Here is a 12,398-nt window from a genome sequence, read left to right on the forward strand (position 1 = left end):
AATTATACAAGAAAGCGAAACAGGCATAAACCTGTGTGTGTGTGTTTCTGAACTCCTCACTTGTTTGGGTTGTAATCACACCGTGGCAAATGTTGCTGTTTTCCTTTAACACTGTAAAGGTCAGCCTGCTGGTTCTGAGAACAGATCTTCCTGCTGGTATAAATGAACCCCCGAAATGTAATCAAACTGCTGTTCCACTGACAATAAAACTGTAAGCAGCCATGTTTGTGGAACGTGTTGAGTAGAGTTTTGTGGACTGTGTCCTGCACACAGATGGCAAACAGAGGAAACCAGACACTTCAGGGTTTTTTGTTTTTTTTTTAAAATTAGTTTTAGTGTGAAAGTGTCAGAAATGATTAGTAGTTACCTGTCTTTGTTTCACCGTGCTGACCAGAATGGCTACATTTATCTGTGAGCTGTATTTTTAATGGAAGAACCATGTGGGACACACAAACAGTGTTTTAATATCTTAACCCATTCTCAGTTAATAGTAACACACTTACATCAGTTTGATGCTGCACACAGCAAATGCCACCTATAGCTGTTCTTCTTAGTCTTAACAAAGAACATTAAGAACAAACTTTAAGGTTCACAAGTTTTAGTGAGTTCAGGTTTATCTAAATATTTAAAATGTATCACTCACTCACTCACTCACACACACACACACACACACACACACACACACACACACAACAAAACTAAAGATTTTTCCTTCATAATTATTTCCTCGGCCTCGTGCACTTCTTCCACTGTGGGTTCATGGTACTTCTTGTCATACTTCAATTGTAATTTGCTTCAGTGGTCCTCGTTCATCATTTGACCCAAGTAAGATCTCTGCGTGTTTGCTAAGAATTTTGAAAGACTAACTTAACACCATAATTTGCTGGATGTTGACTATTACAGTAGAGTTACCAGTACAACTAACCACAGATGTGTTTCATCCTATTAACTGTTAGAGGAGTAACACTGACTCACATGCTGCATGACTTTCAGAGCAGCGTTGTGTGCTTTGTTCAGTGAATGAACTGAGTGTGCTACATTTAATCACAATTTGAACACAGGGCTTGCTGCCTTCTTAAAAGTAGGTATTTTTTCATCCTTCTGCCTGACGATAAAGCCAGCACTGATTGATTTTACTGTGAAATAAATAAAAGTGTTCAGTAGCTGTGATGCAAAGGACGATATATTATCCTCTCTGGGCTCATTGATTTTAGTGCTCTTTATCCAGGAACCTGCTGCCAGTTGGCACAGTCACCAGAAAGGAACAAGAAGGCTTTTTGCAGTGTGGAAAGTGGAAATGGCTTAACTCCCACTAATAGATTATGGCTTTAGATCAACAAAGAGCAGTCGGTGGGATATTGGATGGACCAATAGGATTTCTGTGAACAGTGGGGGGACTGTGGAATAGGCCAGGAGGATTGGAACAAGCAGTGAAATGACAAGACTGGCAGTGCAGATCTAGAATCCTCACTACACTCACACCATAAATAGAAAAGACACAAAACACCTTTGTGATATTAGAAGTGAGTTTTATTAATCACAAATAGAGTGGTTCTAAAATGAACAAAAAATAACCCAAGCAGGCCCCAAAAAGACATTCTGCTGCGTGTACATTTGGATCAGAGGATCAGGTACGCTGTATATCAGTCTTCCAGCAGAGCTGGATCACTGGAACGCAGCCATCCTTAAACTGAAAGACAGCACAGAGTGAACCTGCCAGTATAACCTCCACCATCACTGCCTGGAAACAGCCTGCAGACACACTCGCTCAGGACTCCCTGTCGAGTCAGTGCAGACCTGTGTAAAGATGCGATACAAGACTTCTTTGCTGTTTGTGAGCTTAACTGTCCATGAACTCTGGATTATAAACTTCACTTACATTTTGCAGAGTCCCAGCTCCTTTATCATTGAATGGGTCAGCTCTTAATTTCATCTTCCTTTCTTGTAGATTGGTGCCGTTCTTAACGCTACACAAGGTTGGTGTTTCCTGACACCAACTGTGCCCCCTCGTTTTTGTACAGGGTAAATGTTTAAACCCGGGATGTCGGACTCATTTTGCATCAGGGGTCACACTTTGGTCTTAAGTGGACCAGACTAGTAAAAATTCCCTTTCTGTAAATGTAAATAAGTGTAGCTGCACATTTAATCCCTGCAATATCTCAGTATACAAAAAAGAAGTGCAATTTCACCAGCACGTCTCAGTTTTACTACATGATAAAGAAATGCTGCTCTGTATAATAAAAACACATGCTAGCATGACTCTTTGGGCTTAAATTGTAAAAAAGCAAATGTGTAAAATGACAGAAAAAGTTCTGGTTGCTCATTGACCAGACTGTCCTGGAGAAGAGCAAGTTTTTGTTAATTCACAAAAAAAATGTCCAGTTTTACTTACTTTACCATGGATACAGGCTTTTGTACTTTAGATAGTGGAAAAAAAGCAGTAACTTTTCTGTCATTTCATTATTTATTTATTACTTTGATGCAGTATGAAAGACTGTGGGAGAGGTCTTCACCCTTAGGACAAGCTGCAAAATTTATGAAAATACATTTAAAAGTCCGAAACGTGTGAAAGATGTCCAGCGGGCCGGTGTTATGACCCTGAGTATGACACCCCTGGTTTAAACAGTGTTGTGAAGACCTGAAACATTTCCCCGCCAGCACAGAGAAGAATAAATAACATACACAAAACAAAAAGAAAAAAGTCAGTACTGACTAAATTGGTCTTTCAAATTTTCTTTAGGGATTTTATTTTGAAATACCAATCAGTGTTAGAAAACCTGGATAAAGACATTATAAATAGGGCTGGGTATCGTCACTGATTTCTAGAATCGATTCAATTCCGATTCACAAGGTCCCAAATCGATTCGATCCACGATTCGATTTAATTCGATTCGATTCGATTTAAATCTGGGAAATTTTGACAGTCAGAAGTATAATTCAGATCAGAACATTTACATATTTTTGTATCTATAAAAAGGAAGCTGACACTCGCAAGACTTTATCCAAGGTGTGAGCATCACAGCAGATGCCTTTGTGTCAAAGTAGCTGAAGATAAAGCACATAAAAACATGAAGGTGGTTTTCCTGGCCTGGGATTTTATAAAAATATTCTGCAGTACATCAAAAACGAAAGAAAACCATTAATTAATGAACATTACCTCTGACGTTACAGCGGTTTTATTAGACACACGGCTAAGCATTTTGCATTTTGAATAATATTAAAAAGTTTAAATTTGTTCAGTATTGAACAGCAGAAATGAGGTTTTCTTTTCGGAAGAATGTAAAAGGGAAAAAAACAGCGGCCGACAGCGCTGTAAGCAACAGTAGACTTGTGTAACAAGCAAGCGAATAATGAAGAAAGCGAAACTGTTTGAGAGAGGGGGGGAGGGAGAGAGGGAGAGAGAGAGAGCTGCGCATCGCAATGGAAGCAAAACAGTAAAAGAGTGAATTCATGACGATGTTTATGTGAAGCGTTTGGATCTTCTTTAGCTGCTGGTTCGGTCAATATTGTTTGGAGAGAGATCAAACTAACAGCTTTAGAATCAGCGCATAAAGGGCGTGAACACAAAGCGCGGACCCGGATCAGCGAGCTGTCGGCTTTCAGCCCCGACTGTGAGAAAGGCGACATCTAACTGATTCTGATCCGCGGGTCGCGCTGTGTGTTTAAGTCTATGTGCAGAATCCCTGTACCTGCTCTCATTTACTGTTTGGTGGTTCTTGAAATTTTGTGAGATGTCACCAGAGATTCTGGCATTTCGGACAAAATAAATTTATATTAAAAAATCGATTCAGGATTTTAATGAATCGATTTTACGTTATCCAAGCCAGAATCGATTTTAATCGATGAATCGATTATAAAAACCCACCCCTAATTATAAACCAGAGCTCACAGAAACCGCCCTGCTGTGGGTTTCAATCTGTTTTTTTCTAATAGTGCTACATGTCTTTACTAAAAATAATTCCCACAATATAGAGGCACTATTATTTTTCACTTCAACGCATCTACAGCTCCAAATCTATGTAAAAAGCCATTTACAAATTTGCAGATATGTAGGGGAGTGGAGACTTTTGGTGTCATCATTCCTCTTAAACGCCGCGCTTGTGGTTAAAGAAAAGGAAAAACACGAAGCCGTGACTGCACGGCAGAAGCTAGAGGTGGGACCGTGCACGTGAAACCGCACTAGTCTGAAGCCTGAAGGCACTTAAGAGGAATGAACTATGCACAAATGACGAGGTGAAATGTCTGATTCTCACCACACTGTGCAACTGCAGCAGGACTCATTTGTGACCTTATTTGGGCTAATAGTACACTTCCACAGTGGAACACGTTAGATTCAGTGTTGATGTGCAAATGACCGGCAGATCGTCTCTACCACGACTGATAATTGGTTAACATTTGACCGCATTTCCTCTGTTGAAAACCTCGAGCACAGCTGAACAAGAGATTCTTCTTATCTGCATGAAGGTTACAGCCTTTAAAAGTCTGGTTAGAGAGCGAACACTGAGGGAGAGAACTGTTTGTTCTCAATGCTTTTAAAAAACTGCCTCAAGAAGCTCTTGCTCACGTGTTCTGAATGATCTGATAAAATGCTACCCTTCTTTCAGTCCTACAAATGGAAAGAGTTTCATATCGCCTCAAACGGGAGTTTTGAAAACATTTTTTCACTTTACATGATCTTGCGAAAGAGAAAAAACAAAACAAACAAAAAACACCAAATAGCTATTTACAATTAGTACAAGCGTTAACCCTCCAGACCCCCGACAGCCGAATCTCACTGTAACACTGCTGTCAGCTCAGTTCTGTTCACCATCAGCTTTGCTCAGAAAACCAAAAGGCTTCAACTGAAACCTGAAAGATTTATTTTTCTCTCCAATTAAAACATCCAGTCGCTAAACCCAGGAATAAACCAGATGCAGGTCTGTCGTCGTGTCATGTGTTTCGCTCTGTTCTCCACCCGGCTTCAAATCTTGCTGAAAGGTCTGAGACGCAGAGCTTTGAGCCTGAACAGGGTCTTTTATTCTGAATACTAAATCACCATGCTGAGTGACTGATAAGCGCAGAGTTGCTCCTGGGACTCTTCTAAAATGTGCTTTTGCACATCTGGTGAAATCAAACACACAGTTGTGAGTAAGCCACTGGCTCCGGTGGCTGTGTCACACAGCTGGAACACAAAGCAGCTGTGCCATGTGTAGAAGTTAACTCTGTAAAAAACGCTGTTCCAGCATGTGGTCTACCTCATGTTGTTGGGACTTTCAGTACCAGCTGAAGATTTAGTAGTTTAAATAACCCGCTAACAGCTTTGTCTTGATTATCAGCAGAAACTATTTTAAATACCATTTACTTTGTCAACAGTCCACAATCATTCTTGTCTATCTTCTTTCGGGGTCTGGAAGGTTAACATACAAACCCTGTATTAATATTACTATGATTAATATAGTGAAGAAATCTACACATGTATGACAGCTAAACTCGACAGCAACTTCAATATATACAAGATTAACAGCGAGCAGAGAAGGACACTTAAAATCAAGAAAACGCAGCACTGATCGTGTACAGTGTTTCACAGCATTTGACTGGCACTCTTCAAAGCATCTTACTAAGACTATCTACAAACATCAACATGGAAGTCTGTCATGACACAAGCTGGACAATCCCAGCCGACAAATTCAATATGTAAGACCGCCGATATGCTACTACGAGCCAATTTTCACTTGTTTCTTTCATCTGCAAAGGTGTAAATGCTTACAACTTTATGCAAAGGGGTTTGTGTTACATCATCTCTTTTAATCCCACCCCAAAAAACAAAAAAACCCCAAAACATGTTAGTCATTTACAAATACTTAAAAAAGTAAACCTTTATATATAGGCATTTTAAAATATATTCCATCAAAAATAGTCTGACAAATTTTAACAGTAGAAAAGAAATGTTATAGAAATGACAAAAGGTTTGAAACTGAATGCTGCCAGCAGACAGAGCTGTCATGATAGACTGACTGTTCTACTGGACACAACAAACACGTGACTCCTGCTCGCCGCCTGCTTTAGAGTTTAAAACCATGCAATCACTGTAACTGAAGAACGCCAGAATTTAGCAAAAGAACTCGGTTGAAGATAATAAAGTTAAATGAATCTCAGTCCCTATGCGCATACTATTTTTTTTTTTTTTTACACATTATTGTCATATGAAATCCCACCACATTTGGCAAGCTTGTGTAATTGGATTTCAGGCATGCTGAGAGCTCGGTGCACGAACTGCGGCAGCTCCGTGGTCGGACAGTGTGGAGGGCAGACCCGTGTGTCACAGCTTTCACTCAGCACAACAGCCCCCGTCGTCTTTTTCAGATCACAAACGATGACTTGTGTCGGAAATCCCCCTGCAGACAACACGCAGGAAACAACTCATCGTTATTACATTATCACACGGCGCCAGAGCGCCATTCTTTCCACGCTTCTCCTCTCAGTGTGTTTGCTTGTCTATTTGGCACAAATCGTAATGTCCAGGCTTTCTGCAAGTTCGCTTAACAGTTGAGATTTTTTGGACCTTTCTAGTGCTGCATAATAGAAAAACAACATTCTGCCAGCTGAGGGGAATTTAAGTGAGACAGGTGTCGGAAAACAAACTCTTTTAGTCGACTACGACATCAGCACTGCCTGCCGTGAAATGATGGCTCTCATTGTTCCCAGCAGACTCCCGTGTTCAGTGTTGCTGAGCCGATACCTCACACAGAATCTGAATTTAACTTTTCAAAGGTTCTTCAAAAAGTAATATGATGAGGGGCAGAGAGGCCCTGTTTTCTCTGTTACAGGCAGCAACACGATGCTAAGTATTTGGGTAGCTGTTGCTTTCAGACCTGTGCAGACCTGGAGACTAAATACAGCAGCGTAATCACCGCTGTCAGCATGCAGCACACTGTAGTTACAGTTACAGGCGAGTCCTTCAAATGAAAGCTTTGAGAAAGCAACCAAGTAGTAATACTTTCATTTCTTTTCTCCAATTTGAATTTAATTGAATTCTGTTTTCATAATGAATTAGTGACAGAAACAAAGTTTGTCTTTGGACACTTTTTTACTCACTTTCTGTCCGGTCTTTGTACCTGATCACTTTTATTGATACATGAATCATTCAATCATAAATATTAGCACCTAACTGGAGCAGTATAGCAGACTGCATTTTCACTTTATTTGCAATTGACGTTTAGCAACAAAATGCCTAAAAGTACAAATGGCCACACAGCCAGACTATCTACTAACCTCATCCTCCGTCCTGACGTAGTCCACTCCATCTCCTTTAGCTGGAACTTTGTAACTAAAACACACAAAGCACATCCGGTTTTTGGCCGACATGTGGAAGTGGTGCTGGTTACAGTTACATTAGTAGTCTGGAATCTTACTTGTTCCCCGTCTGCTGTTGGCTGGAGAAGTAGCCTTGTTTGTAAGCACAGCAGATGCCCACCGTTATACATAAGAGCACAACGACCACCACCAGCACTCCCAGGATGATCCCCACTATGTCAATATCATCTGTGGAGTTCAAATGCGAGTAAAAACTTAAACACTGACGTTTGGATTCCTTTCAACAAATCTAGTACTATCTGCATTCAATAAACACAACAGATTTATTTCCAAAGGAAACATGCATACTTACACACTTCCATCTTCTGGGGTGCACACTGAGTGTGCCCTGCATCATTCTTCGCTCGACAATAGTACTCGCCTGCGTCTTCTTTCCTGACTGAAATGAACTTCTGTGTGAGACAAAAGACAAACCTCTGCTTAATGCAAACTCCCTAAGTGAAGCTCATAGTCTTTTTTTATGCAGACGTTTTATTCTAATTAATATAATAGATAAATATAGGTGAGTGGAACTACGCACAGGCAGCTGTTACAGAGGGAAACAACTGTAGTGACCGTTACTGTGAGCAGAGGGGACAGACAGGTAGAGATTTGCATTGTGCAAATACAGAGACAGTGCCATGAGCATGTGAAGAGATGCAAGATAGGAAAATTAAACAGACTGCTGTCTGCTGCGCACTTTGGATTCAGCGAAGGACGGAGTTAAAGCTACATCTTACACATATATATATATAATATTCACCCTGGTCATACAAGTGAAACTTTACATTTAAAAATGACTGGGCGTCTTTTGGATCATCAGTGTGTGGTAACTGCACGGACATTCATGCCCCTCAAGTTATTCTAAACATTACACATTAAAATGATCAAATAAATGTAAACACACTGATATCAGTGATTTCAAAGTGAAGCGTAAAGTAAAATAAAAGCATCTGTTGAGTTTGTGCCCACCTCTCACACACACTTATAACGCTAAGAATAATTCTCAGACAAATTGTCATCTTCAAACAGTTACCGTCACCCATTTTCCAAGTGTTAAAAAAGCCTGAACGTCAAAGTACAGGTGTTAACATTGCAGGTGGATTAGGTGTCTAAATACATCGAGAGTGCAGGAAATGATCACGATGACGTGATCCAAACATTAAAAATCAAACTTGGACTGAATTTAAATACAACTGTTTAAGAGATTAAGGTATTTTAACCTGTAAATATTAGTAGAGCATTACAAAGAGTTTCAGTTCCAGCTTTTTAAAGAGAATAAAGCTGACACTCCCCTTCTGAACTATTTCACCAGTTCCAATCTCTGCATCAGTTGGCTGCCATTCCTCTCCCATGTGGAAATAGCAAAGGAGTGATTACTGTGTTTACAGGGAGCACTCTAAAAATAACGAGATAAGAACAGTAGAAAAAAACATTCCTTAAACCTCCTTAGTTTACAGCACTGTCGTCCAGTACGTTCACTTAAAGACAAACGGTGAGCGTGTGTCACATCTTCGCTGTGCTGTAAAGCAAGAGAGAATAGAGGAATGTGCAAACGAGGACAGCAGATTCCCCTCATGGCTCAAGCCCTCTCACGCCATCAACTGTCTCCCCAAAATATCTGCCTCCACCCCTGGGCGTCAGGCCACCGTCCCTGCTGCCCCGCCCTTGGCGCTCATATCTGCCCTTGTCCGAGCACACGCACACACGAGTACTAACCAGAGTTCCTGTTTCTGTACTGAGCGTGTATGAGGAGTTGAAGAACTTGACACTGGTCTTTGGGTCATCGGGGATCTCCTCCATGTTCTTGAACCACTGGTACTGAGACTTTGGGAAGCCCTCCTCCTCCACACAGCTCAGCTCAGCCGACTTCCCCAAAGGCACCGATTTCGGGACGCTGCACTTTGGCACAACTGGCTTCACTGTGGGGAAACAGAACATACGATGACTGTCGCTGTAGCGAGTGTTTGCACAGATGGGCTTTTCTGCTCTGTAAACAACGGGGAGAAATAAACCAACACAATCGACACGACGCTGCTGGCTTTATGACTCTGAAGGTTAATGTCACCCTGACCCTGATGTTTGACTGGACTGCCAGGATTGACAGGGAGTGGACGGGAACGTGATTTTCGCGCCATGCCAGAAAACGCCACCAAAACACGCGGCGCTTGCTTTCTTTAGCACTGCAATTCCGAGCAGATGCAGTTTCAGAGGTTTCCTTTTATAACCTAGAACACGCCTTTGCAGCTGGGCAGGTCTGGTCACAACGCATCCTCACATGTATGCCAAAGGGTTGGTGCAACCTACAACACGGTTTCATCTTACAGCATCCGACGTGCGAATCGTTGAGCGAGGTCTGTCCTTTTGAGGGCGCAATAATGACTTGCTTTCTGTGTTTAGAAGCATTTTCTGGCAGTTATCAGTAAGAGAGAGAGTGATCAGTGGCGCAGGCAGGTTAAAGTACCTCTTACAACCAGGTCAATCAGAATCTCATCAAAGGCCTTTTGGTCTTCTGCAGCAGTGACCTCACATCGATACTTGGCTGTGTCTGATCTCGTGGCGTTGGTTATCAGTAACGTGGCAGGTTCTCTGATCACTGCTCTGTTCTCAAGGTCACCTGCCAGAATAAAAACACAGCAAAGGTGAATATTTAAAAATATGTAACATATAGAAACTATTTACAGACTACTTCATGTATTACCATAGATCTTCTTGTCAAAGTAGACATAGCTTGGCCCCCCGCTTGTTATCTTCTTCCATTCAATTCTGGGATTGATTGTGGAAATAGACTCAATCACACATGATAGCTCAACTTCTGTAAGCAGAAACGGGAAGTGATACGAGGACATTAATTCAAGATCAATGACTGGTTTGTATTTTTTTTGAGGGTCGTCAGTCTCGAGCTCTTACTGTCAAACTCATTTGTCCACGGTGAGGCATTATTTGTCTTCAGCACGACTGCCAACACGCTCAGGTAGCCTGCAAAGCAAGATGAAGAAGGCAACATAACTCTCCAGACTGTCATGATACAATACCAGCTGATGCTGGGCTTGTTTTTAACACTCATCTTAAATTTCACTGACACAATAAAAGGGAACTTAAATGTCAATTCCTACAAAACTGTGATGATCTAAACATAGAGGCACTATTTGCCCTCGTTCTGTTAATATCTTCCCTTTTTAGCTGTATTGGTTAAACCACTGTGTGTGGGTGTGTGTGTGCTGTTTCTATGCACAGTGCGGGGAGGCATGTGCCCTTTTCAGGGAAACCTCACCAAACCAGTAGGTCAACAGCTTGCTGAGCCCTACTCTCTCCCTCTATCCTTGCTTCTACCTTCCCCTTCCTCTCTCTCTGAGCCCGATGCTGCCAGTGTTGGACTAAAAGTGCAAACAATGGGCCATGGATGAATCATCTCGACAGCCTTTGGTCAGCAAATTAATTCACACAAAGTCATTTCCATGTCAAAGTTAACTTACCAGCCTGCTCATCAACACTTGCAGGGAGATAAAATGATGGCCTGGCTCATGGATGCAGAGTCACCAATAATCTATTTTTACTAAATTTGTTTATTGAACAAACACTATCGAGATGCTGCAATCATATCTAGTACTCTGGCTCACAGTAAACAGGCTACATAGAGTCCAGACATACAGTTGTGGTTATATACTCTCATAGGCATGAATATCCTGGTAATTTGGGCTTTTAATGATTTCTTTGAATTGTTCTGTTTTCTTCCAGGATGGAATGATTATACAGCTTTAATGGCTTTAAAAAATAAGATTTGGTTGCACAGGTTTGAATTTATTTTGGATTTTCTCAAATATACAGAATGGCCAAAGTATACTTAAACAGAGGCTCAAATATAGGCCTACATCCCTACTAATATTTTGTTAAATGTCCCTCAGTATGTTGTAGCTTTTTTCTGGCCTAATTCTAGCTGGATATTTGGTCACTCTTCTTCGGCAGAATTGGTAGCACTCATTTAAATTGGTTGGTTTTCTGGTACGGACCTGGCTTTTAAGTGTAGTCCAGGCATTCTGGGAACTTAATGGTATCCATTCCAAAAGCAGTTTTGGGATTACTGTACAGCTGGAAGTCCCAGCTGTCACCAAGTTTCACCGGCACAAAACAGTTCCAAGGTATGATGCACAGTGTTGCTAGGTTTGAAATCCTCATCTTTATGGAGGATGTGGCTCAGCTCATAGAGTGGGTCATCTACTAGTCGGACGGGCGGTGGATTGATCGTTATATAAAAGTGCTTGGGTATAGATCAAAGTACTGTAAAAATGTGTGTGTGATTGGCTAAGTAGTAGTAGAAAGTGTGTGCAAACGTACATTGAAAGGTGCAACGTTACAACTTTATTAGACCACTTTTCACAAAAAACAAATATTTTACAAATCTGTTAAAAACTTGTGGAAAACTAAAAATGACTGCACTAACATGTTTTTCTACACAAATTTGAGCCGTCACGCACGACTTCTGTTATCTTGAAATCAAGATAACAATATTTAGACTTACTGCTTGTCTATTACAGCACGGCGAGGAAGCCAAATGCAGCTCCTGCTATTCTTTAAAACCTTTCCCCAGTCTCTCCACCCAATCCCCTGTTTAAAGTATTTTTAAACCCACACCTAAAAGTTGCAGAAAATATTTACAGTTGGTGCAGTCAGTTACTAATTAGTGGTGGAAAGGGTGTTGGGCCTCTCAATCAAAGAAACCTGCTCAAACAGGGATAACGTGACCTCCACCAGCTGTCATCTGGATGCACAGCAGTGTGTAGGGTCACCTGCTAAAGCAGACAGGATAAGCTGATTAGCCCACAGTCTTCCCGGAGATCATAACAAGACGACAGCTTGTTTTTAGCTGCTGACTGTTATAAAACCTTGTCAAAGAAACGGTTGCACCTATGTGTGACAATAAGCTTAATTCTAGGAGTCACGTTTTGTGCACCAGGCTCACACTGAGACTAAATATGGCTATTTTAGCATCGAGTACCGTTATAGGCTACTAATTTTGCATAGCCAGGCTACGCTCATCATATGAAATTTTACACAAAAACCAGGAT

At 41.2% G+C, this 12,398-nt stretch overlaps 1 protein-coding gene across 1 annotated transcript in view; it reads right to left on the minus strand.

The window, feature by feature from the left end:
• Nucleotides 1-3,205: 3,205 nt before the first annotated feature.
• The window catches only part of jam3b (junctional adhesion molecule 3b), a 56,018-nt gene continuing 46,825 nt past the window's right edge, over nt 3,206-12,398 (minus strand). The window contains exons 2-9 of the mRNA XM_085419949.1: nt 10,243-10,311; nt 10,034-10,147; nt 9,797-9,949; nt 9,052-9,254; nt 7,646-7,745; nt 7,392-7,521; nt 7,252-7,306; nt 3,206-6,374 (exon numbers count right to left, since the gene is read on the minus strand). Of these exons, the coding sequence (XP_085276075.1) occupies nt 6,339-6,374; nt 7,252-7,306; nt 7,392-7,521; nt 7,646-7,745; nt 9,052-9,254; nt 9,797-9,949; nt 10,034-10,147; nt 10,243-10,311 (860 nt within the window). The 3' untranslated portion in view covers nt 3,206-6,338. The remainder of the gene's footprint in view (nt 6,375-7,251; nt 7,307-7,391; nt 7,522-7,645; nt 7,746-9,051; nt 9,255-9,796; nt 9,950-10,033; nt 10,148-10,242; nt 10,312-12,398) is intronic.

The sequence above is a fragment of the Rhamphochromis longiceps genome, linkage group LG10 (genome assembly GCF_057381845.1).
Source record: "Rhamphochromis longiceps isolate RC_006_pf linkage group LG10, R_longiceps_female_GT1.1, whole genome shotgun sequence".
In the NCBI taxonomy this organism is placed as follows: Eukaryota; Metazoa; Chordata; class Actinopteri; order Cichliformes; family Cichlidae; genus Rhamphochromis; species Rhamphochromis longiceps.